The sequence below is a fragment of the Coenobita brevimanus genome, chromosome 103, assembly GCF_032717465.1.
Source record: "Coenobita brevimanus isolate Jiangsu-jjx chromosome 103, ASM3271746v2, whole genome shotgun sequence".
NCBI classification, from domain to species: domain Eukaryota; kingdom Metazoa; phylum Arthropoda; class Malacostraca; order Decapoda; family Coenobitidae; genus Coenobita; species Coenobita brevimanus.
In genome coordinates, this window is record NC_137056.1 from 39,623,592 (window position 1) to 39,651,209 (window position 27,618).

The 27,618-nt window shown below is 41.8% G+C and overlaps 1 protein-coding gene across 1 annotated transcript in view; it reads left to right on the plus strand.

The window, feature by feature from the left end:
* The first annotated feature begins 201 nt into the window (after positions 1 to 201).
* The window catches only part of Adar (Adenosine deaminase acting on RNA), a 439,541-nt gene continuing 412,124 nt past the window's right edge, over positions 202 to 27,618 (plus strand). The window contains exon 1 of the mRNA XM_080285009.1: positions 202 to 459. Within this exon, the coding sequence (XP_080141135.1) occupies positions 261 to 459 (199 nt within the window). The 5' untranslated portion in view covers positions 202 to 260. The remainder of the gene's footprint in view (positions 460 to 27,618) is intronic.

Genomic DNA, 27,618 nt, shown 5'->3' on the forward strand with positions numbered 1-27,618 from the left:
TGTAAACAACTGTCGACAAATCCAGGTCTGTTTCGGTTCTGGGAGCGAAGAGGTCGGAGGAATTGAAATTCTGCCCATTTGTGGAGAGCCTGTTTGTAAAGAGTTGATAAGTTTATATAATCAAAAGTCACCAGGGGATGATCTAGAGCGGCGCGTGTTGGAGAGTGGAGTGAGGGGAGAGTGTAAGTGGGGAGGCAACGGAACTAGAGGAGAGTGTGAGTAGGAAGTAAGGAATCAGGAAGTAAGGAGTCAGGATCAGGATGTGGTGGGTACAGAGCAGCAGCAGCGGGTTCCTACCATCACTACGACGCGGCCACTACGGAAGGAAGCCCCCGAACCCTTACCTGCACAAGCTGGCCCACCACTACTTCCCCGCGCACCGACCCTACCCTGGCGGATACCCTGACCTCACACACAAGATGATGCTCAATGGCCACCACCGCAAGCGACTCTGGCAAGGTTAGTCACAAACACCATCGCCTTCCCCTCCCGTAACACTTCTTCTCTTGCGATTTTTACTGGATATTAACCGTTTTATCTTTATTAATTTATTAGATTTTGTAACACTTCCTCTCTAGCGATGTTTTCTGGACATTCATTGTTTTTATTCATTTTACTTGAGACTTGGGCCACGTTCAACAACTTTAATACCGAGTCCCGTATTCTCTTCAGGCTCCCTAACACTTCTTCCTAAGCGATTTATTTTGCTTACTACTCCTCACTACCCTCATCTGTTACGTAAATCATTTCATTACCACCATACTCTGCATAAGTACCATACAAATCGATATTAAAAACCAGCCGTATCCAAAAATAAAGCGCCAAGGAAGAGGTGTTAGGGAGCTTACTTAAATGAGAACGCATACCCAAGTGTCTGTGAGGTAGGAACGAGTCTCCTTGGTTATCAGTCAAATCTGCCTTTCAGCTTAACTACACCTGACTCCTAAACAAGCTGAAAAGGGCTGGAGATCTGAGCCAAGTTAAACGTACTCACACTCTTCCATTTTCCAGCTTACCTTGCCGCATTCTCGATATTCATCTCCTGCCTCAAAATTCTCCCTTTTTCGTCTGTCGCTCGTGGAAGGGTTAGTGCTTTCGTACGCCGAGATGTAGACTTTTCGTGATGGCATTTTCGTCGTATTGTTATGTTTCGTTTCGTTTTGGTGGTGAGGTTGGTATGGAGATTGGTTTTGTCTTTTGAACATTTTGATTTAACGCGTGTGTGTGTGTGTGTGTGTGTGTGTGTGTGTGTGTGTGTGTGTGTGTGTGTGTGTGTGTGTGTGAGAGAGAGAGAGAGTGGTGTGTGTGTGTGTGTGTGTGTGTGTGTGTGTGTGTGTGTGTGTGTGTGACGTTAGAGGTATCTCAGCATCTATTTCTGAGCGATTTATTTCCCATATTTACAATTTAACTTTCCTCTGTATGTTATATATATCGTTTTAATCCATTATTTGCTTCAATAAAATACCAGAAGTTATAGGGTATAGAAAAAATCGCTAAAGAAAAAGTGTTACGAAATCTAATCAGTAATAAATAAAAATAGTTAATACCCAGATAAAATCGCTGAAGAAGAAGTATTACGAAATAAATAAATAAATAAATAATAGAAAATGGTTAATGTCCAGAAAAAATCGCTAGAGAGGAAGTGTTACGAAATCTAATAAATAAGTAGAAATAAGTAGAAAATCGCTAGACAAGAAGTGTTACGGAATCTAATAAGGGAAGAAAGAAAGAAATATAAGGTTGATGTCCAGAAAAAATCGCTAGAGAAGGAGTGTTACGAAATCTGGAAACCCACGACCTAACACGCACCCAAGGCGATGGTCACGCACCTCACGTAACACACCAGCCCTTCAGCCTGATGACCTGTTATTATTATTATTATTATTATTATTATTATTATTATTATTTTAGTAGTAGTAATAGTAGTAGTAGTACCGGTAGTAGTGGTGGTGGTAGTAGTAGTAGTAGTAGTTATTATTATTGTTATTATTATTATTATTATTATTATTATTATTATTATTGTATCTTCTTCGTACCCCCTGACTTTTTTTTTTCAATTAAGAACCATTCGTAACAACAACAAAAAAAAGTAAACCACATCTAACCCCTCCATCTCCAAAAAAATCCCCCCAAGCTGAAAAAAATCGTCCAGAGAGAGCAAGAATGAGCTAAAATATCGTCTTTGGGATTCAGGAGCTTAACCTCTTCCATCCAGCGATTTATTTTCGATTTTCTAGCTATTTCCAGACAATTTTATTCAGCTTAAGAGAGACTTTGAGGACCAGAAGGGATGATATATATTTGTGTAACTTTTTCCGTTTCCCTAACACCTGTTCCTAAGCGATTTATTTTGCTTATTACACTTTGTCTTCTGTTACATAATTATTTTGACATCACCATACTCTGCATAAATAACGTACAGAGCGATATTAACTAGTCAAATCCCAAAAATAAATCGGTAAGGAAGAGGTGTTAGGGAGTTTTCGGTTAAGGATGTTCCCAAACACCTTTTTCTAAGCGATTTATTTTGCACGTTACTCTTTGCTATGATCTTCACTCTTCAGAAATAACGTACAAAGCGATGTTAACCAGCCATAACCCAAAATAAATCGGTCAGGAAGAGGTGTTAGGGAGCTTCCTTATCGAGAATACGAACCTGTGTCCTGCCCGTGGAAGTGAAACGCGGCACAGTGCAACCCTAGAGTTCTCTGTGCAACTCGAGATACTGCAAGGGACCTCAATCCTAACGCCTCTTCCATAGCGATTTACTTTGTTACAGCTCTATATCGTCTTGTATAGTAGTGAGGAATACTATGTTGATAATAATCCCTTCAGTCTGATGATTTATCACCCGGTTATTTGAGAGAGAGAGAGAGAGAGAGAGAGAGAGAGAGAGAGAGATCTAGTAAATACCAGATGAAATCTCAGTGAAACTAGAAAATATATACGTTTTTCTATTTGCATTATTGTAAGAGAGGAAATAATCATACTTATGTTCTTATACCTAACCAGACTTTAAAAGGAAAATACATCAGAAGCACTATTAACTTTCCTCTTTATTTACCTAACATGAAGAGAGAGGGATATTTACCTTCCCTCTTAAATACCAATTGAAGTTGTAAGCATGTAAAAGGGAAGAATATATTTTTTTTCTGTCTTTATGTACCACCAAAATATTTCCCTGCCTATTAGAAAAATGTTTACGGTTTTTTATATCAGGTAAGTTAAAGGGAATATTTACGTAGCTCCTTAAATATCCACTGAAATATTTACCTGTGCGTCCTCAGCTCAGCGCAGGTGGTTTTAGAAAGATATAATACGCCACGTGAGAACAGTTCCCTGGGGCCTTTCTCTCTCTCTCACCCTCATACTGATTATTTATTTATATCATCTCTCTCTCTCTCTCTCTCTCTGACCTCTTCTGTCTCACTTGTGTCTCTCCCCCTTATCTTGCTCACTCGTCTTTCCACCATCCTCCTCTTTCACCTTCTTTCTCCAGTTCTTTCTTATCTCTCCTTCCTTCTCTTTGCTCATCATTGCCTCTCTCTCACTCCCATCCTTCTCATGTCTTTATCATCCTTCGTCTATTTCTTGACTCCTCTTACGTCCTCCTTTTACTTCCTTTCTTTCTCTCTCCTTTTGTCTTTCTTACCTCTCCACCGTCCCCCAACTTCTTTCACCCTCCACCTTACCATCTAACAAGCCTCAAGCAGCAACTCGACCCTCGTTCCTTTGAAGGGTCGTTCTCCACACCGTTCATTCAAAGTTGTCCTCTTTATACTCTCTCTCTCTCTCTCTCTCTCTCTCTCTCTCTCTCTCTCTCTCACACACACACACACACACACACACACATTTTTGGTCGTCTTCGTCATTTTCTTCGCTCCACCTTCCGTCATTTAGCGAGGCACGAGATACACTGGGTTTGTTGGTTGAGGAGAAATTGGTTGGTTGGCACGCGATTGAAATGTTGCTTCGAAAAAACTTAGGTTGGCTGTGCTGTCTGGGAATAGGGAAAGCTTGATGTAGTGGTGCACTCAAGTTTTAGGTGATGGGACTGTGAATCGTGCGGAATACTAAGCGTGGTTGGGGTGTGGGTGTGGGTGTGGATGCGGGCGGGTGTGGGTGTGGGTGTGTGCAGGTGTGGGTGTGGATGAGGGCAGGTTTGAGTGTGGGTGTGGTGAGATGGGTTCGAGGAGGCAGAGGTTGTGGGTGTGGGTGTGGTGGGATCGGCTGGAGGAAATAGAGGGTGTGGGTGTGGTGAGGTGGGTTGGAGGAGATAGAGGGTGTGGGTGTGGGTGAGGGTGTGGTGAGGTGAGGTGGAGGAAATACAGCAAGATCTCTTATCAGTACAAATTCTATCATTCTTGCCTTACGCATGAATTTAAACAACAGCTAGTACCATATTATATTCCTCGGAGCGTAGGAGACCGGGGCTAGGCTAGAGTAGTACGAAAAATTTAATGGTTGGAGGCCGACACACGCCGTTACCAGCACTTCATATAATACAGAAAATCCACTCGTCTCGTACTGTGGCTTCATATCTCTGCTCACACGGCACCTTTGACTCGAGCGCTGAATCACTAGACCACCAGGCTTCCTCAGATTCAGGAATATTCGCTGCACAAAAAGGAACATACAGACACATCAACGTTTTCCTTATAACTTCATTTAAAATCGTGATCACTGGCTCAATATTGATAACCTTGCATTTATAACAACGCCATTATGTTGTGCAAATTAAAGCTGGTTTTATGTTTATGCATTCCAATTATATTTTCTCTGTTCCCTACTTCTCTACGTTCCCTGCTCATCTCTTCGTTTATTATTACTCTTCGCCCCCTCTTCTTCCACTTCCCTGCCTCTCTACGTTCCCTCGTCTTCTCTCCCTTCCATACTTCTCTGCGTTACCTCCACTCGTCCCTTTTTCATCCTCTCCTTCATATTTTCTCTCCTTAATTTTTACACCCTTCCCTCCATCTTTCCATCCTTTCTTCTTCCTCCCCTCCTACTTTCTTCTCTCCTTTTTTTGTCCTTCATTCCTTCCATCTTTCTTCTCCCTAGCTTTTCTCCTTCATTCCCTCCATTTCCTTTTATCCCCATTCCTACTTCCTCCTTCCATCCACCTTTCTCATTCCATCCTTTCTCATTTCCTCCCTCTACCCATTCTCCTTCCATCACTTCATTTTTCTTCTTTAGCTCTCCTTCCTTCCTTCTATCTTTTCCTTTCTCTTCTCTCCTCTCCCTACTTCTCTACATTCCCTCCGTCCACCAATTTATTTTACAAGAACATTTATCATAAAGGTATTAATCTGTCCCAGTGTATCATCCATTAAGCTGCGGATCATCCTAAACATTTAAAATAAAACAGTTTGGTCAGAAATGCAGTCAAGAAATATATTTGCATACCCCATTTTTTATTTCATTTTTACAAACCGTTTCAAATCCCGTTTTTAAAAATTCCTTCCTGAACTCAAGTGAATGGTGATTTTTATGTTTTTTGGAATACTCAAATTTCATATATTCCTTAAAAAGAAAGAATAAAAAACGGGTAAAGGCGGCGCTCCCTTTTCCGATGTAAACAAATCGTGACGTCATGGATTCGTATTGTTGTTGACAGAGTTCGTAGCACCTTTTGCCAGATCATTTTTACACACACACACACAACAATACTATACAACACGGTATTTAGGAGTCACGCGCTTAGGAAAGAAGCGTCGCAAAATCTCCCAAACTTAGATCTTTTGTACAACTGGTGTGGGACGTGAAGGCCTTTGGAATAGTGGTTCATATTTTAGCCTTATTGTTCGTTGTTCTGACCCGTTTCAAAGTTACAGACAGTCCTTCGTTCATTACACAATTTATTCTCATTTTCTTGCTGTCTTTGTAATTCAGCTTTCTGTCTAAACGTATGCAAATCTTTAATGTGTATGTTTTGAGTTTATTTGGTCATTTTATTATGTTGGTTTTGATTAACACTGCGTATATTCGTGTCCGTTTGGGAGTATTTAGGGGACTGCTTGTTGCAAATTTTCCACCTAGACCTGGAGGTTTGTGCATTCATTAACATTCTGCAACTTTGCCAAGGCCTCTCTCTCTCTCTCTCTCTCTCTCTCTCTCTCTCTCTCTCTCTCTCTCTCTCTCTCTCTCTCTCTCTCTCTCTTTTATGTAGGCGTGTGGGTGAACTTTTTTTTTTTACTTCTGTTGTATTAAAATTTGTACCATATATGTTCCGGTGTGTGTGTGTGTGTGTGTGTGTGTGTGTGTGTGTGTGTGTGTGTGTGTGTGTGTGTGAAATTGTCATAGAGTGAAATAATCCCTTTGTGTATAGCCGTGACCAGGAGGCAGGGCAGGCCGCGTCACTTTTTAAAGGGAGAGGGACACTGCCTTCCACACCCACACCCCCACACCTACACCCACACCTCCTTCACACCCACACCCACCTTTCCCTCACCTTCACTCCCACACCAACCCGTGCTTCACCTTCACTCCCACACCCACCCTTCCTTCATCGTCACACCCGCACCGACACCCACATCCACATCCCTCCTTCCTTTACCTTCACATCCACACCCACTTTTCCTTCACCTTCCCTCCCCTCCCCACAAAGACATCCATCCCTTCCTCCACACACTCACACTGCCTTCTCCTCCACATAGACACATTTCCATACCACCTTCACACGCCCGTACTGCCTTCCCCTTCTTCTCCATACGTCCACACTGCCTTCCACTTCTCTTCCACACACCCGCACTGCCTTCCACTTCTCCTCCACACACCAACACTGCCTTCCCCTTCCCCACACCCACACTGCCTTCTCCTCCTACGAATACACACTCTCATTCCTTCCTCCCTCACACACCCACACTTCCTCATACGCCCACACTGCTTTCCTCTTCTCTACACACTGCTTTCCTCGTTCAGTCATCGTCATTATTGCAAACATCTTCACCATATTGCCAAATCACTCTATAATTTCCCTAGCATAGCGGTGTGAATTGATGCCATCCCACTTCATCTGTTGCATCTCAGAGTCCCGGGCATTATTTAGGCTAATATTAAGTCGTAGTGTATCGAGAGGCAATTTCCAGGTTGTGCTCTCTGCTTAAAACTTGCCCAATTAATAGGTGCTTATTTTTATTATTATTATTATTTTATTATTATTATTATTATTAGTTATTATTATTATTATTATTATTATTATTATTATCATCTTTGTTATTATTATTATTTTATTATTATTATTATTATTATTTTATTATTATTATTATTATTATTATTATTATTATTTATTATTATTATTATTATTATTATTATTATTATCATCATCATCAATATTCTCTCTCTCTCTCTCTCTCTCTCTCTCTCTCTCTCTCTCTCAAAAGTTCTAGCTTCCCTTCCCCTAAAAAAAAAAATATATATTCAAATCTTCCTCTCCAGTCTTCCTCTCTTCCTTGTGCCGCTCCAAGACTACCCAAACTTCTCAGAATCTTCTCATTAAGCAAGAGGAAGAGGAAGAGGAATATCAGTAAAGAAGTTAAGAGGTAAATTACACCTTCAAGACATCGCATACCTGGCCAGACAGACGTGGGGGAGAGGGAGGGACGTTTGTGTTTTAAGTTAGGGTAGTTTAGGAGAGTTTCCCCCTTCGACGTTGAATTTGCGGTGTGTGTGTGTGTGTGTGTGTGTGTGTGTGTGTGTGTGTGTGTGTGTGTGTGTGTGTGTGTGTGTGTGAGAGAGAGGGGGGGGTTAAAGTGAAGCTGCAGCCCGACATAATCCAGTCATTGGATGCGAATTCTTTGAGATGTTTGGTGGACGGGGGGGGGGGGAGAATTTGAGGGAGGGGGAGGAAACAGAGGAAGGTGGGAGACAGAATTTTAGGGAGGAGAACAGAAGAAGAGGAAGGAATGAGAAGAAAGAGGAGAGTTTGATAGGAAAGAGGAAGGGGTGAGAGGAAAGAGGAAGGGGTGAGAGGAAACAGGAAGAGGTGAGAAGAGGAAGGGGTGAGAGGAAAATGGAAGGGAGAGGAAGAGGAAGGGGTGAGAGGAAAATGGAAGGGAGAGGAAGAGGAAGGGGTGAGAGAAAAGAGGAAGGGGTGAGAGGAAAATAAAAGAGATGAGAGGAAAAAGGAAGGGGGTGAGAGAAAAGAGGAAGGGGTGAGAGGAAAGAGGAATGGATGAGAGGGAAGGGGAAGGGGTGAGAGGGAAGGGGAAGGGGTGAGAAGAGGAGGAAGGGGTGAAAAGAAGACGAAGGGGTGAGAGGAAACAGAGAAGAGGTAATGGGACGAGGAAAGGGGGGCTGGGGAGGCAGGAGGGAAGGAAGTTTAGAGTCACTGGGGAAGGAGGGGAGATGGGGAAGAGGGGGGGAAAGGGGAAATGTAGAGACCCTTAATGTGGGATTTTAATCTACATTCGTTACTAATGTCTTCTCTAGATTTTTTTTTTTACCATTGTTTTTGGCATGAATAAAACCCTCTGGCAGTGAAAGGTTAATGAAGCCTACCTGTAACCCCTCTAATTCGGAGAGGCTGTACCTGCCTGAATAAAACTGAGAGAGAAAGAGAGAGAGAAAAATCGTGAGCTGATGGCAAGAGCGATACAGAAAATGACTAAAATCTAATCAAAACAGTGCACTATTATCACACATTTTATAATTATGTTACCTCCACACGAACATGTTCAGGTTTGGAGAGCGTCGTGGTGGTAAACGATTTAAATGAAGCTTGTACCAAACCCTCAAGTTCATAAATTCTTTCCCGCGCTGGACAAAATCGTCTACTGATGACAAGAAATAATATAAAAGAGACGTTATTGTAAGAAGGATATAAGAGATGCACAAATGTATCCTTTCAGTACAGTGACGTTCTTTTCATATGCTACTTTCAGGGGTTTGATTCAGCGTAGAAACTTCTTAAAGTAAAGGTTAATTTCAGCCTTCAGTTATTCCTTCAGTGTTGGAAGCTAAATCATTCTGAAGGAAGGGAAAATAAACTAAAATAAAACACCATCCCACTGAAGAGGCTAAAAATTGCCCAGGTTTATCATTTCTTCAGCTAAAAAGGTCCCCTAAGCTGAATAAAAACGTCTTGAAGTACAAATGATAATTTTAAAAAGGCGTATTTATTATACAACTCTTTAAATAATTCGAATTTAACATTATGCCAGTAAAAAGAAAATAAAAATCTCACCGAAGCATAACTTACCGGTATGTGAATAGAGGGATCAGGAATAGAGCATAGGAGGCCGCTGGGTTATATAGACTTTGATAGAGTCGCCAGGTAAAGATCAGGTGTGGGTCCGCTGGGTACCCTTACCTGAAGTGAGTGTCGTGTTGGACAAGAGAAACACAGCGCGTCTCCATGTAGTCCTTCTTAACAACACACACACACATTACCATCTGTGTGTGTGTGTGTGTGTGTGTGTGTGTGTGTGTGTGTGTGTGTGTGTGTGTGTGTGGCAACAAGCACTCATGTCTGATTACTTGGCGACGTTCAGAGACAGTGTGATTGATGCTTGCCAATATATGTGTTTGCTCATCATAACGTCAGTGTGTGTGTGTGTGTGTGTGTGTGTGTGTGTGTGTGTGTGTGTGTGTGTGTGTGTGTGTGTGTGTGTGTGTGTTTTGCACGTAGTTATCTCTGTTCATGTGTATATGTATCCGTAGCTGTATGTATGTGTTCGAATTCGTATGTGTATGTGTGTGTGTGTGTGTGGGCATCGAATATGTTTACAGCGTTTGCACGGATTTATATCGATACACACCCGTTTGTATAGTGAAACAAATTTTAGTGTGTTTATATACAAAATGTGCTGTGTGATGGAAGGATACGGCTCGTGTGTGTGTGTGTGTGTGTGTGTGTGTGTGTGTGTGTGTGTGTGTGTGTGTGTGTGTGTGTGTAAATATGTATGTGGGTACACGTTGGAATGGATGTTGGTTGATGTTGGATGGATGTAAATATTTCTGGAAGGTGGTGATGTGTAGAAGTGGAAGCCTGGTGAGAGAGAGAGAGAGAGAGAGAGAGAGAGAGAGAGAGAGAGAGAATGTATGCATGGGGTGTAAGAGAAATGGGGTGAACTAAGGGCGTATACAGTGAAGTGCCTATGAATATATGTTTACACTTGCATTGCGTGTGTAGGCGTGCTTGATGTGTGTGTGTGTGTGTGTGTGTGTGTGTGTGTGTGTGTGTGTGTGTGTAATTCACCGGGTCGGTCAGGATCACTTGATGGTCGTGATCGTCAGCTTTTACCCTGCCGGAAGGGAGCTGAAAGCTCATATAGTCCGATCTAAGGGCAAGGCTGTGACCTTCACACACCCACACACCCGTCCCCTTGCTCAAGGGGGACAGTAACCACCCACTTCGTCAGTGAAACTTTTCGCAACCTGAGCGAGGCGCGAACTCCCGTCTACCAGATGGCAAGCGAGAACGTTACCACTGCACCAGCGAGCACTGTGTGTGTGTGTGTGTGTGTGTGTGTGTGTGTGTGTGGTCAATAATTACTCCCTGTGTGGGTGTGCTTGCCAGGTGAGGATTGCTGTGTTGGTAGTTTTGTCCCTTCCCCCTCTGCCTGACACCCCACCCATCCCTCACCCCTTACACCTCTACACCTGACACCCCCTCATACCTCATCACCGTTCCCACTACTGTGGACACTGATATTCCGAATGCTCTGTTGGAATCCCTAGCCCCCGTTTATGAGAGAATGCAGCACCCGTCTACTTACACACTCTCGCCCCGTTTCTTTCATTCTCTGATGCAAGAATGAACCAGTGCTGTCTTTAACTACCCAGTAGGCCAACTGGGGACCTGTTCTTCTCAGTGTGTCATTCTAACTGTCTATAACCTCATTTTCTTTGATATCAGTTGCGTGTTGGCATCCCGAAATGAACGGATCTGCTTTTGACTTCTTTCTTGAGCTTTCTTCACAAGAGATAAGTTTTGCCTTGTTCTGGCCATCATAATATTCTGTAACTCCTGCTTGGCCTTCTCTCTCTCTCTCTCTCTCTTACATTCTCGCATTTTACGTATCCCTTCTCTTCCTCCATTTATCCTTCTCATCATTTTTGTCATTTTTTCTTGGTGTCACGTCTCTCCAACCCGTCATCCTTCATCTCAGTCATACCTGCCATCTTTCCTCTTGTCTAGATCTTTCATTCTTCAAGTCACTCCGTTGGGTTTAGTATTTTCTCTAAGTCTCATCCACCTTTCACCTACCGATAATCTTTCTTCATGAACTCTGTCTTTCGTCACCTCTCTTTTACCGTATAAGTTTTCCTCTTCCTCTTCCTCTTTTTCGCCTCTCGTACCTATCATCTTTCCTCTTGCTTTCCCTCCTCCTTCATCTTTCTCCTTAGTAGGCTATCATCTTTCCTTTTGGCTCTCCCATTTCCGTCATCTTTCCTTTCCTATCATCTTTGGTCATTTCCCCCAGTTTTCAGTATTTTCCCTTTCACTCTTATTCCCTTCCCTCTTTTTCCCCATTTCCTTTTCGCCCCTTTTTCCTCCCCTCCCCCCCCGCCTCCCCCCACTCCCCCATCCCCCCCTCTGTCAGCACCGGCCTCATTCCTGGTTAATTGATATATGAGAGTCGCGTCGCACAGCCAAACTAAAACTGTGACCCAGGAAGACTGCTGTAAAAACTGTGCTGTTAAAACTATACCAGGCCCGGTTGTTGTTCCATGAGAGAGAGAGAGAGAGAGAGAGAGAGAGAGAGAGTACACAGAACTATCCATGTTTTCGACGTAGCTTAATCAGGTCTTAATACCTAAATAAACCTTCCTACAAAATTTTCACAACAGTAGCGAGGGAGAGAAATAACACAGCTCTCTCCCCACCCACCTGTCTCCCCGGCTAATTAATCAGTTGGGGGAGAACTGATAGAAAACTCATCCCGAAAGATAGTTCCTGATGGGACATTTTATAGGAAAGACTGAATAAGATGTGAATAACAAATAATAAAAAGACGTGATAGCCAGCCACCTTTCTGTGATGCTGTTTCAATAATCCTACACATCCAGCCGCTGATATGCTCTGTCAACTTTTACTTGGCCTAAAATTGCCATCTCCCTGTCTTCATTGCTGAGTTATAACAAGAGATCAGCATTTTGAGATCGTATTAGTCACGAAGAAGTGTTGGTGAAGAGCTGTTGAAGAGTACTACCGTTTAATTTTGCCACTGAACTAGGGCAGATGCTGGGAAAGGACGAAGTTTTTCAACTTAATTTGGACGGTGTAAAAGTGTACCGCCTTTCAGATTTATTAGTCTGTTTCTCACTATACAGATCTATCACAAATACTATTACCAGTCAGACAGGTTTCTCTGATAAAACCATTCTGTGTACTACTCCAGGGCTGCGAACTTCCAAATATATATTAGTATGACTCTGATTCGTTAGTTTTACCCCAGAAGTGTCAAGCAAGGTGCAGAAAATCATGGAGTTATAAACAAATATCACAGAAGCATATTAAGCCACCGGATCTGCTAACAAGAGTCACTGACAATTAAGAATGAGTCACGAATCACGAACCATACGACTCTTTGTGTTCGTCAGGGTCCGACATGACTCTCCCTGACTCAGCTGGGACCAAAACAACATGCCTCTTGCTTATCATTACTTCAGCGTTTGTTTTAGTACTCATTGCTTCGTTGTTTCATGAAGCTTCAGTTGTACATCAGACCTGCGGAAAATTTACGCCCAGTTTCTGGCTAATTACTTTTTCTTGATTGCCTCAAATGCAATCAGAAATCAATATACCGATGTGTGTGCCTTAAATTACAGTCGGTCGTCGTTCGCGCCTCTCACACATCCCTCCCCGAAGTTGACTATTGGATTTTCACCACGATCCTTTAGTTTTTATGAGAGAAAGAGAGTGGTTTCAGTTATCATATTCTTCTCACTGGTGCGGGCGTGGAGAGCGGCGGCCATAACCTGCAGCTGTGGCGGGAGAGAACGAAACCTTTTTAGTTTTCATGGCGGCTGAATTAACAGTTTATGAAGCCGTAGAAAACACGACTCTGGAAATATGTAAGATTTTTTATTTATTTATTTATTTTATTTTTTGTGTATTGCTGGACGCTGCTGCCTTCTCTGTGGTGCGGACGTAGATTTTTTTTTTACTAGTATCTCTCTCTCTCTCTCTCTCTCTCTCGAATATACACCGATCGATCTCTTCACTACAAGGCGTCTTAACCAACTGCATGTGGTTTGCCTAATGTGCATATTATAATCTTTTGCCGTTAGTAATATTGGTCTAGTTTTAAGAGTAAGGCGGAAAGAGGAGGAAGAAAGGAAAGAGAGACAGGAAGAGATGGAGGAAAGGAGACGAGCGGAGAGAAAATGTGGAGGGATAAAGAGAGAAAGAATGGAGAGAGAAAAAGATGAAGGGTGGTGGGGGAGAAAGAATGGAATGGGGAGAGATGGATGGGAGGAGAAAGAGGGAGAAGAGAAAGAAAAGGTGGAGGTGAGGAGGGATATGGAAAGAGCGGAGGGAAAAAGGAAAAATGATTGGAGAGAAAGAAGGATGGATGGGATGGGTGGGAGAAAGAATGAAAGGAGGAAAGATGGAAGGAAAGGGGGAAGAAGGAGAGGAGAAAGGAAAGAAGGAGGGAAGGAGGGAGGCAGAGTGGAGAGAGAGATGATATGGAAAGCGGGAAGGAAAAAAGGAACTGAGGGATAATGCATGGAGAGATGGAAGGAGAATGAACCGAGAGGAGAAATGCGGAAAGAGGCTAGAGACAAGTAAAGATGAGGAGGACCCAGTGTAATGTGAAAGAAAATGTTAAAAAGGCATGGTAGAGGTGAAGATGGGAAAGACGAGGATGGAGAGGAGAGATGGACGTTGACAAGGTAGAAAGATGGGAGAGGAGGAAGATAAAGGAAGAAGAAGAAGATGTAGGAGGGAGAAGGAAAGGTGGAGCAGGAAGAGAAGGAAACAAGGAAGGAAGGAACTTTTAAAATTGGAAGATGGAGAGAAGAAGGAAGGAAAATTGTAAGAGCATAAAGAGAAGAAAGAAAAAAAATAGAGAGAAAGGAAGGGCACAAGGAGGAAGGAAAGGATTTTAAGAGTTGAAAGGAGAAGGGGAGTGGATGGAAGAGGGAAGAGAGGTGTCTGGATGGAAGAAGAAAGGAGGTGTAAGAGAAGAAAGGGAAGGGGAAGGTGATGGGAAGGAAAAATGTAAAAAGAAGAGAGGGGTGTAGGAAAAAAAGATATATTGAAGAAGGAGTAGCTGGTGTGAGGATTAAAAAGATAAGCTGGAAAGGAAAGATGTAGACGAAAGATAAGGTGAAAAATAAAGGAATAGTAAGATGGAGAGTGAAAGACAGAATAAATTTACGAAGGGACTAGATGTGAAATAAGATGAGGCGAGGAAGAAGGATGGAAAGGAGAGGAAGAGGAAGCCAAGGGGAAAAGAAAAGTGAAAGACAGAAAGGAAAAGACTGATGGAGAGAAAGAAGAGCAGGGGGGCTGTAATGAGAGAGAGAGAAAGAGAGAGAGAGGGAGAGAGTTGTTGGCGAGCGTCGGGGTGTGACAGGAAGCAGGTGGGCAAGAGGGATAAAACCTGACTCTCAATTCTCACACTACTATTTACGGCTTCCACTTTACTCCACACCTGTCATCCTCCACACCTGTCATCCTCCACACTTGTCACCCTCCACACCTGTCATCCTCCACAGCTGTCATCCTCCACACTTGTCACCCTCCCCACCTGTCGTCCTCCACTCCTGTCACTCTCCACACCTGTCATCCTCCACTCTTGTCAACCTTCACACATGTCACCCTCCACATGTGTCACCCTCCACACCTGTCACCCTCCACACATGTCACCCTCCACACCTATTACCCTCCACACCTGTTATCCTACACTCCTGTCACCCTCAACACCTGTCACCCTCCACACCTGTCACCCTCCACACCTGTCACTTCACACCTGACAGTTCATAAATACACTGCCTCTCTCCCTCCACACACCTGCCTCTTTCCCTCCACACACCTGCCTCTTTCCCTCCACACACTTGCCTCTTTCCCTCCACACACCTGCCTCTTTCCCTCCACACACCTGCCTCCTTCCCTCCACACACCTGCCAGTCTCCCTACACCCACTTATCTATGCATGAAGAAAGAAAGGTTGAAAGACCGTGAGAAGTTTTCCTTTCAAGACGAATGACAAAGAAAATACTGAGCCTCATAATCAATACCTGGCCTTTTCGAGACACCTGGCCAAGATTCTTCCGTTCCTCAAAATCTAGAAGGAGTTTAGTAGCCATGAAGAAAATGTAAATAGGTGACGAAGGTAAAGAGAGAGTGCGGAAATATCGGAGGTAAAAAAAAAAAAAAAAAAACTATGCAGATGTGTGGAAGGTCAGAAAAAAATTGCAAAAGTGACGAAGGTAACATTAAAAAAAAAAAAATCCATGTGTCAGTGTTCAGAAAAAAAGTGGAAAAGGGGGAGGCAAAAAACTGTGAAAAAAAATGCTGAAGATATATTAAAAAAAAAAAAAAAAAAAGAGGAGCGGAAAGTAGGACGACCGAGATTGTCAGGTATTGGCAGAAAGAGGCCAGTCAGTCTGTCCTTCATAGCAGCTCTCTCTCTCTCTCTCTCTCTCTCTCACACACACACACACACACACACACACACACACACACACACACACACACACACACACACACACACACACACACACACACACACACACACAACAATTTCAGTAATGGTGTGTCCGTCCATCTGAGGTCAGGCCAGGATTCTGTTGTATCGTAGTGGTTTTCCGATGACTCTATAACATTGAAGTGGTTTTGTCATTGATTTTATTCAGCTTCGTAATATTCCTTTGCTTTCCCCCATGAATTTATTATACTGAAGTGGTTTTTAAGTGATGTTATATTCGAGAGGCACAAGATGATTTTGCTGGGTGATTATTTTGGATGTTTTGTGATGGTGTTATAATTCTTAAGCCTAATCGATCTCATCTGAAATGGAAAGAGACTTAAACTTTTGAAAGCTGGCACTTGAATGGTTGTCTGGGTAAAATCATTAGTAACGATGTAATTTGAATAGTTAATATCAGTTTTATACAGTAACAACCTGGTCAGACGATAAGATTGATTAGTAAGAAATTGTATGTATCTATCAGTCTATGCATCTATCTATCTGTCTATCCACCTACCTATCTATCTGTTTATCTATCTATCTAGAGAGAGAGAGAGAGAGAGAGAGTTATTTGCATAGATTAATTTAAATAACGAGGTCTTACAGAGTCAATCAGATGGCTTAAAGACGTGTGAAATTGTCAGTTCTCCTGCCAAATCAACACTGTCGGACAAAGTTGTACCAGTTCCTTGTTTTTTATTCTTTCTATGTTCAGGCAATACGTCACTGTTTCAATAATATGTTGATTTGGCAGGAAAACTGGAAATTTCACACGTATCTACGCCCTCTGATAGACTTTATAAGGTCTTTTTTTTTTTTTAATCAATGCAAACAACTACATATTTCCATTTAAGCAATCTTATCATCTGAAACGGTTATTGTAACTCTTATGTTTACAGAAATATTTGAAATACGTCGTTACCTATGAATGCACTCAGGTAAACAATCAGCTGCCAGTTTTCAAAAGCCTAAGCCTCTTCTTTTCTACCGGATATTTTCATGTGAAATACTGTTTTCTTTCTTATGGATTTTATTATATTTCATGGCATCAGAATATCGTAAAATGTAGCGATTTCACATATTTTCGTGATTTTTCCGTTTATTTTCTTGTAGTTTATTGATTTTACGTGGATTCTGAACTGATGAAGATTTCCTGATTATTTGGTTTTATATATATATTATAGATACGTTATTTAAGAGGAGCCTGTGGAGTCACATGGAGAGACAGGCTGACGAATGAGGATATAAAGGAGCGTTGTGGTGTTGATGTGGATGTGATAGGAAGCGTTATGAGGAACACACTGAGGTGGTTTGGCCATGTGGAGAGGATGGAGGGTCAAAGACTGACGAAGAGAGTGTATGTGAGTGAGGTGGAGGGGGAAAGAGGGAGGGGGAGGCCGAGGATGAGATGGAGAGATGGGGTGGAGAGGTATATGAGAGAGGGGGGTGTGAGTTGGGAGCAGGGGAGTGAAATGGCGGGGGACAGGGCGACTTGGAGGCGATTTGTTTGTGGCCACCCCAAACGGGATTGAGGCGTCTGGCAATAGATAGATAGATAGATAGATAAATATTATGAATATATTACATATGTATCATGGTTCCCATTCATTTCCTTGGATTCTCATGGTATTTTGCTGCATTTTAATCATGTCTTTGACTGATTATATTGTTATTTAATTCTGATCATGGGTTTTCAATTTTTCCCGTAATATTTTGTGATTCCGGCATCTCATTTTATAGAACTCTTCCCGCATTTATGGTTCCTCTGTTGTTTTTTTATGACTACTTTTCCCATGCTTATGTTCTTCGAGTTTTTTTTCTTTTTGTTGCACAAGGGGAAGTGCAAAGATAAATTGCTCACGAAGGAAGGACGGTGCTTGCTTTTATTATTTTCTGTTGCCATTCTTTCTGTCTGTCTGTGTCTGTTTGTCTGTGTCTCTGTCTGTTTTCCCTTCTTTCTTTCTTTTTATCACTCTTTCCCTCTTTCTTTCCTTCTTTCTTTCTTTCTTTCTTTCTTTTTCTTACCTGGGCCTTTTCGTGCCGCTCGAAGAAAGGTGTATTTTATCGGGTTTCACGGCCGAGGAAACGAGCAGGAAACGTAATCTTTAAGTCTCCCTGGCACACACACACACACACACACACACACACACACACACACACACACACACACACACACACACACACACACACACACACACACACACACACACACACACAACCCCTACTCTCTCTCTCTGTCTCTCTCACTCTCTCTCTTAATAAGAAAATAGATCACCAAATCGAAAGGGTTACTCTCCTCTCAACGCAAACACACTTTCCATTTCCCCACGGTACACCTAGACGATTTTTTTCACCCCTGTACCGGTGGAGGGGTTTACGGAGGCCCCTGTCTAACCCTTCCAGTTCAGTGCGTTTCTCGTAAGCTGAATAAAATCGTCTGGTAATTGTGGAACTGAAAATAGCATCAGCGGATTGAGGGAATTGAGCCTGAAATTACGGAGAGGAATACGATATTTTGGCATGATGAGTGAATGACCTGATGGAAATGCAAAATAAATAAATAAATTGATAAATAAATGGAGAGATGGATAAATAGAAACATACATACATATATACATACATGAATAACTTGACTTTTCTACTAGGGGGCAAACTACTTCACTTAACGTCGGTCACAGATTAACCATTTACCCTCGTCGCAGGTGTTCTAAAGGTGATCATTGCTGATTAAGGAGTTACCTGCTTCTTCCGCGTATTCAGTTTTAATATTACAGCCTTTGTGGTTTGTGCCTATTAACTACGCGAGGAAAATTAAAGCCGACAGTCAGTTTTAGCCACGTCCCTCTCTCCCTCCCCCTCCTCTAGAATACCACCTGCAACAGTCCTTTAAATATCCAGGTCCCTAAATGTCCAGGTGAGATGGGTAACAAAAGGGAAACTTCGCCTCAAGCTGTCCAACCAGCACGAGATTGTAAAGGAAGGAAAAGCAGGGCAAACTTGATTGATGGAAGTTCGTCCCCTCGGCTTCTGGCCACGCATCGGAGCTGGGAGAGTCACGGGGCCTCTCTCAGAAACTTTTCATTGGATGTAAAGGCGATGGGACTGTTGGCTGGAGCGGCGGGAGGCACTGTGACAGACGCGATGTGGTGTGGTGTGGTGTGGCGTGGCGTGGCGTGGCGTGGCGTGGCGTGGCGTGGCGTGGCGTGGCGTGGTGTGGTGTGGCGTGGTGTGTGGGTGGCAGCGGGAGTATACACAGGGTTATAGGGAAGGACATAAGATACAAATGACTGACTCGGTGTGGTGTGGTGTAGTGTGGTGTCAGCGGGAGGAACAGTGACTGAGGCGGTGTGGTGTGGCGTGGTGTGGTGTGGTGTGGTGGCAGCGGGAAGGAGATGCGTGGCTGGAGAAGGGGCAGAGAATGCAATAATAATGATACAAATTACCTTATTCTCAGTCCCACTATTGGGGTCGCAGCTCATTATTCTTAGCGATATAATTAGAATATTTAATTTTAACATTCTCTATTATGCTGTTTTTATCGTTACAAAAGACTATAACAGAAAGCATGAAATGAGAGTCGAAGAACATGAAATAAAACAAGCTGATAATGAAAGTTTGAAGGGTAATGAGGAAAGGCCACGAAAATACTATACATGAGAGGACAAGAAACAAGGGAGACTATATGAAATGACATGAAATCTAACGAAATATAATAATCGTAGAAAAGAATCCATGCAATTGCTGAAAGATCTGAAAGTTGGAATGGTGCTGGGGAGTGACAGGAAAAATGATTGCACTAAGATTACGTACAATTGCAGACTAGTGATGAATGTTGAAAGGGTGATGCAAGGGTTTAAAGCTGATAGACCTTGAAGGGGATGCTGATGCTGGGGTTGAGAAAATTATTAAGCAGATATGAGGAAATTATTAGCTTTTTATTCACTTTTTTTTTCACAACACTGATCTCTGTTTTTATTTTTATTCGTCCCACCGCCAGACGATTTAATTCAAGGACCTATAGTAGTTCAGAGGTTAATTAATGCCCTATCTAACCCCCCCCCATTCGAAAAATATCCTTAAAGCTGTATGAAATCACCTAGACTAGAGAGAGCACGGGGAGGGGGGGGGGTGAGGGAAATCTCTGTGGTGAAAGTGGTAGGGAAAAAAAAAAAAGCAAACTTTGTGAGGATGTTTATGACTTTAGATGTTAGGAAATATTTTTAGAATTAGGAACGCATGAAAATTACTACGGTTGAAGAGAAGTAAAGAGAGATTGTAAAGCTTTTCTTGTGTGTGTGTGTGTGTGTGTGTGTGTGTGTGTGTGTGTGTGTGTGTGTGTGTGAGGGAGGGAGGCGTTTGTGCAGCTTCCTCCAGTGCAAAGTCATTTAAAATAGCAAGTTGTCCTGGTGCAACTTTCCTGTCTCACTTTGCCTCACCATCACCCATTTTGTGTTACAGGGCCTGGAAGTGTGTGTGTGTGTGTGTGTGTGTGTGTGTGTGTGTGTGTGTGTGTGTGTGTGTGTGTGTGTGTTCAACCCCAGGCATCAGATTTCGGAAAATCCATCTTGGCATAACTCACCAGCCACTGAAAAAGACTCTTTACTGAGAGGTCGGCTGCGTGTCCCAAAATAAATCCCTTCTTTACCAGATTCATCTCCCACAAGCCAGCTAAAGACTATAGATCGCACTTATAAAATAAGTAAACAAATAAAGATAAAGCTGGGCGTCCTCATATTCCCTACAGGTCCTTAAATATATTGCTTGAATTTGTATTTTTTCTTTTTTTCAAGGTCCGAGGTTCTCAGTAATATATCTGTCATTATTTTGAGGTGTTTCCAGGTAAAAATGCTACCTGTTGCCAGCTATTCTAAAACCTATGACCTTTGACCTTGCTTCATGACGTATTGACCCTGGGGTGTATTTTGGTCGTGTGTGTGACGAGAACTAACCCCAAAATAGGTCCCGGATCCACAAACCATCAGCTCCCTCTCGTGGCTGTGATTTGTGTATTTAGGAAGAACAGCGGACGTGGCGAGGTTCTCTGCTCCTCGTCCTCCCCGCAGAAGCAGAATTTAGTAACACGATAATACATTTCTCGCGTGGGGAAGCAGAGTACAGTGTCTGCTTTGGCGAATATGTGTATGTATGAAAGCCTAAGGATGTTTTGCGTGAGCCCTGGATGCTATGGATCTGAGAAGGGTGGAAGGGTTGGAAATGATGTGTCTGCTCTAAAGTCTGTGTCTGCTCTAAGGTCTGTGTGTCTGCTTCAAGATCTGTGTGTCTGCTTCAAGGTCTGTGTGTCTGCCCTGAAGTCTATATGTGGGTTAAGATGGACGTAAAGGGTGGGAAATGACACTGCAAAAAGGGTGATGTGAAAGCGGAGGTAATATGTTGGAGAAGTGTGATCAGAGTGTGTTGAATGGTATGGCTGTATTGAGAAGAGTGGACGAGGAGAGATTGATAGAAAAGAAGCACATATCAGAAGCAGAGGGGGTGAGGTGAATGGGGGAGGCCAAGGAAAAGGCGGGAGGAAGATATGGAAGTCTTTGAGTAATAGAAATCTGAGCATCAAGAAAGTGGGATATGGAACAGAGCAAACTGGAATGAAAGGTTGTATAGTGGGAATGATTCGCTGTGGCATTAAAACAGGCAAGAAGTGAAGCGACTGGGGTAAACCGCAAATCGGCTGGTGTGGATGGATTAAAACTCCCTCGATACTGACCATTACATACGACAGGTGAGAAGACTGAATGTGAGTGGAGAATGTTGTTGTTGTTTTTTATTTTCAGGCGTTCTCCCGTTCGTGTCGGTAATTGTGAGTGTGCATAAATAACTCAGATTCACAGATGCTGGAAGAGTCAGACACACAAACGAGCAGCCGGAGAGAGAGGTCGTCCCAGGCATCGCTCCTAACCTTGAGTAGTTTCAGGAATTTTGTCTGTCCTGTCTCCTAGGGTCTTTCTTTAAATTTAAAATAATGAAAGTTGGTAGACTACCAAAAATGTAAAGATTTGTTGGCAGTAGTATACATGAATGTTTGTGGCTTATTCGGTAACAGCTGTTTAGGTACTTTACCGGTACGTTAAAGATGGCCGAAAATGTAAACAATGAGGGAATGGAATTTCAAGGATTTGATGCTAATACTAATGTCATGGACCTGGTGAAAACATTAATTATGAGGATTAGTGAACTCGAAAAAAAAGTAGAGAATCTAGTGATAAAGGATGTGTCAGGAAATACGGAAACCACCATACAGAGTCTAATCCAGTCCAACGAAACAGCCAACGAAGAGATTAAGAATTTGAAGAGGGAGAATGTTGAACTGAGGAGGAAACTTGAAGAGAGTACTAATAAAACGGAGAAGGTGAGTAATGTACTAGAAGAACACAAGGCAAAGTGGGCACACGTAGAAGAAGAACAGAAAGAAGTGGTCAGCTTAAGAGAGATCATCCAGGAAGAAAGGGAAATGAACAAGAAAGAAATGGAAGAAAATGTAGTGAAAATACTGAAGAAAAAAGAGAAAATAGTGAGAGAAACTGTAGAAAGGAACAGATGTGTGGTAGTATTTGGAAACAGGGAAGAGGAAGAAAAGGTTAGGTTCGTAAGACTCGAGAAAGACACGAACATGGTGAGAGGAATATTAGGCAAGATTGACCCCGAAGGAGACAAGTGGGTAAAAGAAATTGAGGAAGTAAGGAGGATAGGGCCTTATAAGAAAGGGGAAACAAGACCAATGAGAGTCAAGTTTACATCAGAAAGTGTAATAAATGAGATACTTAAAGTGACCTGGAAATTAAGCAAAGAGGCGGGGATGGAAAATATTATAATAAGAAAAGATCTGAATGAAGAAGAAAGAGAAGTTTTAAAATCATTAAAGGAAGAAGTAAAGGAAAAAAATGATAAGAGGACAGAGGAAGAACGTAATACTTTTTTTGGAGAGTATTGGATATGAAAGTAAGGAAATGGTATTTAAGGAAATAGAAGTGAAGGAAACTAGAGGGGATGGTTGTGAAAGATCAGAAGTTGAGGAAGTGGTACGGACAGAGAGTAGGAGAGAAGAGGGTATTAATAATGTCAAAAATAATTTGAAGGTGATATATACTAATGTTGATGGTTTCATATCGACAAGGATCGAAATTAATGATTTCTTGAGAGAACATGAACCTGATGTCATGTGCCTTGTAGAGACCAAATTAAGAGAAGATATTGATGTTCATTTGGGAGATGGTAAATACAAACTGTGGAGAAAAGACAGGAAAGAAAAAAGGAGGAGGAGTGATGATAGCAGTGAAGAACAACATAAATGTAGATACTGTGGAAATGGGAGAAGGCAGGGCTGAAGTGATATATATGAAATTAGAAACTGGAGAGAATGTTAAGAGAGATATGGCGGTAGTGTTTGTTCCCCAAATGACGAGAGCATGGAAGGATGACGAATACCATGAGATGTTGTCAGATATGGCTAGCTACTTGCAAAAAATAATTGAGAAAAGCAATAATATAATTTTGGTGGGTGACTTTAATTGTAAAGAGGTGAACTGGGAGGAATGGTACTCGGGAGGCGGCGAGGATTCGTGGGGTACTATGTTATTAAATATAATAATGAATAATGTGATGACACAGTGGGTCAAAGAAGAGACACGGTTTTCGAGGTGAGGACACACCAGCAAGGTTAGATTTACTGTTCACCAAAGAACCCGATGTAATAGAATCATTGGAATATCTCTGTCCTTTGGGAAAAAGTGATCACGTGGTCATTGAGTTCCAGATGTTAATAGGAAACGTCGAGCCAAGAGATGAGCTTCATAGACAGGGAAGATACAACTTTGGCAAAGCAAATTTTACAGGATTGAGAAACTTTTTTGAAAATGCGGATTGGAGAAAATTCAGAGAAACAAGAGAGATACAGAGGAAGTGGGATATCTTTCTAGACCTCTATAATTTGGGAGTGGAAAAATTTGTACCAAGAGTAAGAGGGAAAGAAAACAGGAAAAGGAGTGGTTTATTAGTAGGTGTTTGATAGCCATTAAAGAGAGAGATAAGGCGTGGAACAATTGGAGAAAGAGAGGTAACGACAGAACAAAGGAAGAATATAAAAGAACAAGAAACGAATACACAAGAATACGTAGGGAAGAAGAAAGGAATTTTGAAAAAGGTATAATTGACAAATGCAAGGATGAACCCAAACTGTTTTATAGATTTGTTAATGGTAAACTGAAACAAAAGGAAGGAATCACCAAGCTGAAAGTAGATGGAGAGGTCTTTAAGGATGCGGCAATGCAAGCAGAAATAATGAACAAACGTTTCCAGTCAGTTTTCACTAAAGAAAAGGAGCTTGTGGAAGGGGAGGGAGTGATTAGAAATGTTCCGGTGATGAAAGATATAAAAGTGGAGGTGCAGGAAGTGTATAAATTACTGGAAACTCAAGATGTAAGGAAAGCCCCAGGACCTGATGGAATTTCTAATTGGGTACTGAAGGAATGCAGAGAACAACTGGCGGATAAAATTCACAGCTTAATTGTATGCTCACTGGAAGAGGGGAAAGTGCCAAAAGAATGGAAGAGGGCAAATGTGGTACCAATTTACAAGGGAGGAAACAGGGAAGAACCCCTGAATTATAGACCAGTGTCTCTAACCAGCATGGTGTCGCAAAATTGTGTGAGAGAATCCTGAAAGACAGATGGATAAAATATCTGGAAGAGATGAATATTTTGGCTGAATGTCAGTTTGGATTCAGAAGTGGAAGGTCATGTGTTTCAAACTTGTTGAGCTTTTACTCAAGAGCGATTGATGTGGTACAGGAGAGAGATGGTTGGGTGGATTGTGTGTACTTAGACTTAGAGAAGGCCTTTGACAAGGTACCTCATAAGAGACTAATGTGGAAACTAGAATATATAGGAGGACTAAAGGGGAAACTTCTGGAATGGATGAGAGACTTTTTGAGAGACAGACAAATGAGGACAGTAATAAAGGAAAAGATGTCTGGATGGAGGGAAGTAACAAGTGGAGTCCCTCAAGGCTCAGTGTTGGCGCCAGTAATGTTCCTGATTTACGTAAATGATATGGTAGATGGAGTGAACAGTTATGCAAGTCTGTTTGCTGATGATGTAAAGATCTTGAGGAAGATAGAGGTTGAGGAGGATTGTAAAATACTGCAGGAGGATTTGGATAGGATACACAATTGGAGCCGGACGTGGGAAATGAAATTTAATGTAAAGAAATGTAAAATATTGGAAATGGGTAAAAGTACCAGGAGACCATCACTGAATTATTTTTTGGGTAATGAATTAATCACAAAAAGGAGAGAAGAGAAAGATTTGGGAGTGCTGGTCCAAGATAGTTTGTCACCAGAAAAGCACATTAACAAGATAGTTGGAGAGACTTATAAGCTGTTGACTAACATAAGAGTAGCATTTCATTATATGGATGAGGAAATGATGAAAAAATTTATAGTGGCCATGATCCGCCCCAGGTTAGAATATGCAGCGGTAGTGTGGTCCCCACACAAAAAGAAAGATATAAACAAGATTGAGAGAATACAAAGAACAGCAACCAAGATGGTCCCCAGTCTGACAGACTTGTCATACAGAGAGAGGCTGGAAAAACTGGATTTGCCTTCGTTAGAGGAAAGGAGAAAGAGGGGAGACATGATTGCGGTGTTCAGGACCATGGTGGGAGTAGATAAAATTGACAAAAGAAGATCTGTTTGTATGGGATAAGAGAGCAACAAGAGGACATGGAATGAAATTGAAAAAGTCAAGCTGCTTGAAGGATATCAAGAAATATAGCTTTCCTTACAGAAGTATAGACTTATGGAATAGCCTGGACAAAGAGATCGTCCAGTCTAAAAACTTAAACGAGTTTAAAGTTAAATTCGACTTATTGAGAAACAGCGACGGAAACCCACGAGCATAGTACATTCCGTGTATATCACAATTAGGTATATTCTTAAATATTTGAAACGACTTAGACAAAGAGGTGGTGCATGAGAAAAACATTCATGTGTGTAAAGGTAGACTTGATAAATGTGGATATGGAGACAGGACAACATGAGCATTGCTCAATTCCTGTATACTACAAATAGGTAAATACAAATAGGTAAATACATGGAAAGAGTCTGCATTCTTTTTCCGTGTTCTTTCGTCCAATTCAGTTTCTAGTTAGGACGCGTTAATTGATGGTAAAGTTGTTGTACCGGGAGTGCTGTGCAAATATTGGCCTCCTCCATGACTCACCCTCCATCTTTTCCATCGGTGTTATCTGTATATTGCATCCCGCCTCGTCGCCCAGCCTGCCTCATTTCACATTTTAGGCTATTTGAAGAAGAAAAAAGATTGAAAAAAAGCATGGAGACCAGCGAGGAGGCAGCACAGCGGATCACCCATATGCACAGTGTGATGAAAAAGAAATATAACGTCAACACATTACCTACGTGAACGTCTTTTTCAGCCAAGCCTGTTTCAAGACGATTTTATTTAGCTTTGAGACACCCTTTTGACTGGAGGCGTTGGATGCAGCCTCGGTCTTCCCCTCCTTAGCAGCGGCCATTCCTAAAGTAAGTAGAATCGTCTGGAGGTAAGAAGAATAAGCAGACATCATCGTACTGAAAGGCTAGTTTGTTTTGGTAGTATATAAGAGGATGTTAAGGTATGTTGGGCAAAATAAATCGCTGACAGGAAGAAGTTAGGTAATCTCTCAAACCAGCAGGAGTATCGGCCAAAGTGAAGCTGAGAAAGACCCTCTGAGGACACTAATAACGAGGTGCCTGATGATGATGATGATGATGATGATGATGATGATGATGATAACTATGATGATGATGATAACGTTGTTGATGATGATGATGTTGATGGTAATGATGATGATGATGATGTACCATTTTTCAGTATCCCCACCGAAAAAATGTAGTAATGATTCTACACACGATAATGATGTACCGATTCTCGTGATGATGATGATGACGATGATGATGATGTTGATGATGATGATGATAACGCCCTCTCAGATACTGTCTAATAATGACCTACACAGACGATTAATGATGCACCAATTCTCAGAAAATAAAAAAAAAATGAAAAAAATAAAAAATGTTTCGAGGAAGGAATATCAAGTGTAATTAATCTCCAGTCTTCAATCTGTCCTCCGCCATCTTCGTCTCCGGCGGCCAATATCTTTCCCTCTCCCTCCACATTTTTTTTCCTTCAATAATTTTGCCCCAGCTGATATTTTTTTTTACCTGTCAGTGTTTCTTAATCACTGGTTGCATCAGTTCATCCATTGCAGTCTGGGGGGGGGGAGGTGCAGAGGTGGGTTGCAGCTGATCTAGAATTAGTCTGTCTGTTATTGTATGTTTTGTTTTGTTTTTCTTGGAGGGAACGGTGTTGCGGGCTTCTGGCCTTTGGTTCCTTTTTCCTTACATTAAAAAAATCTGAAAGGTCTTCCGAAACTGAATAAACTACGCTTGTGGTAGCAAAATAATAATAATAATAATAATAATAATAATAGTAGTAGTAGTAGTAGTAGTAATAATAATAATAATAATAATAATAATAATGAAAATAATAATAATAATAATAATAATAATAATAATAATAATAATGAAAATAAAAATAATAATAATAATAATAATAATAACAATAATAACAATAATAATAACAACAATTACCCTCAGTAAACTCCACCAGCAAGAATAAAGGTAAACAAAGATGTGTCCTCGTGCTGAAGGGGTGCAATCACTTCCTCAACCCCCCCCCCACGTGATGTTGCGGAGGTGGGGCAGCAACATGGACCCATTCACTACGAGTACGTCTTTTTTTTTTTTTATCTCGCCAGAAGGGGGGTTTAAGAAGTGGAGGGGTTAAATCGTCTAGGTTAACCCCTTCACCACGAGGCTCTTCCCAAAGCTGGATAAAATCGTCAGGTTAGAGAGAGAGAGAGAGAGAGAGAGAGAGGAAGAGAAAGGGGAAGGAGCTGC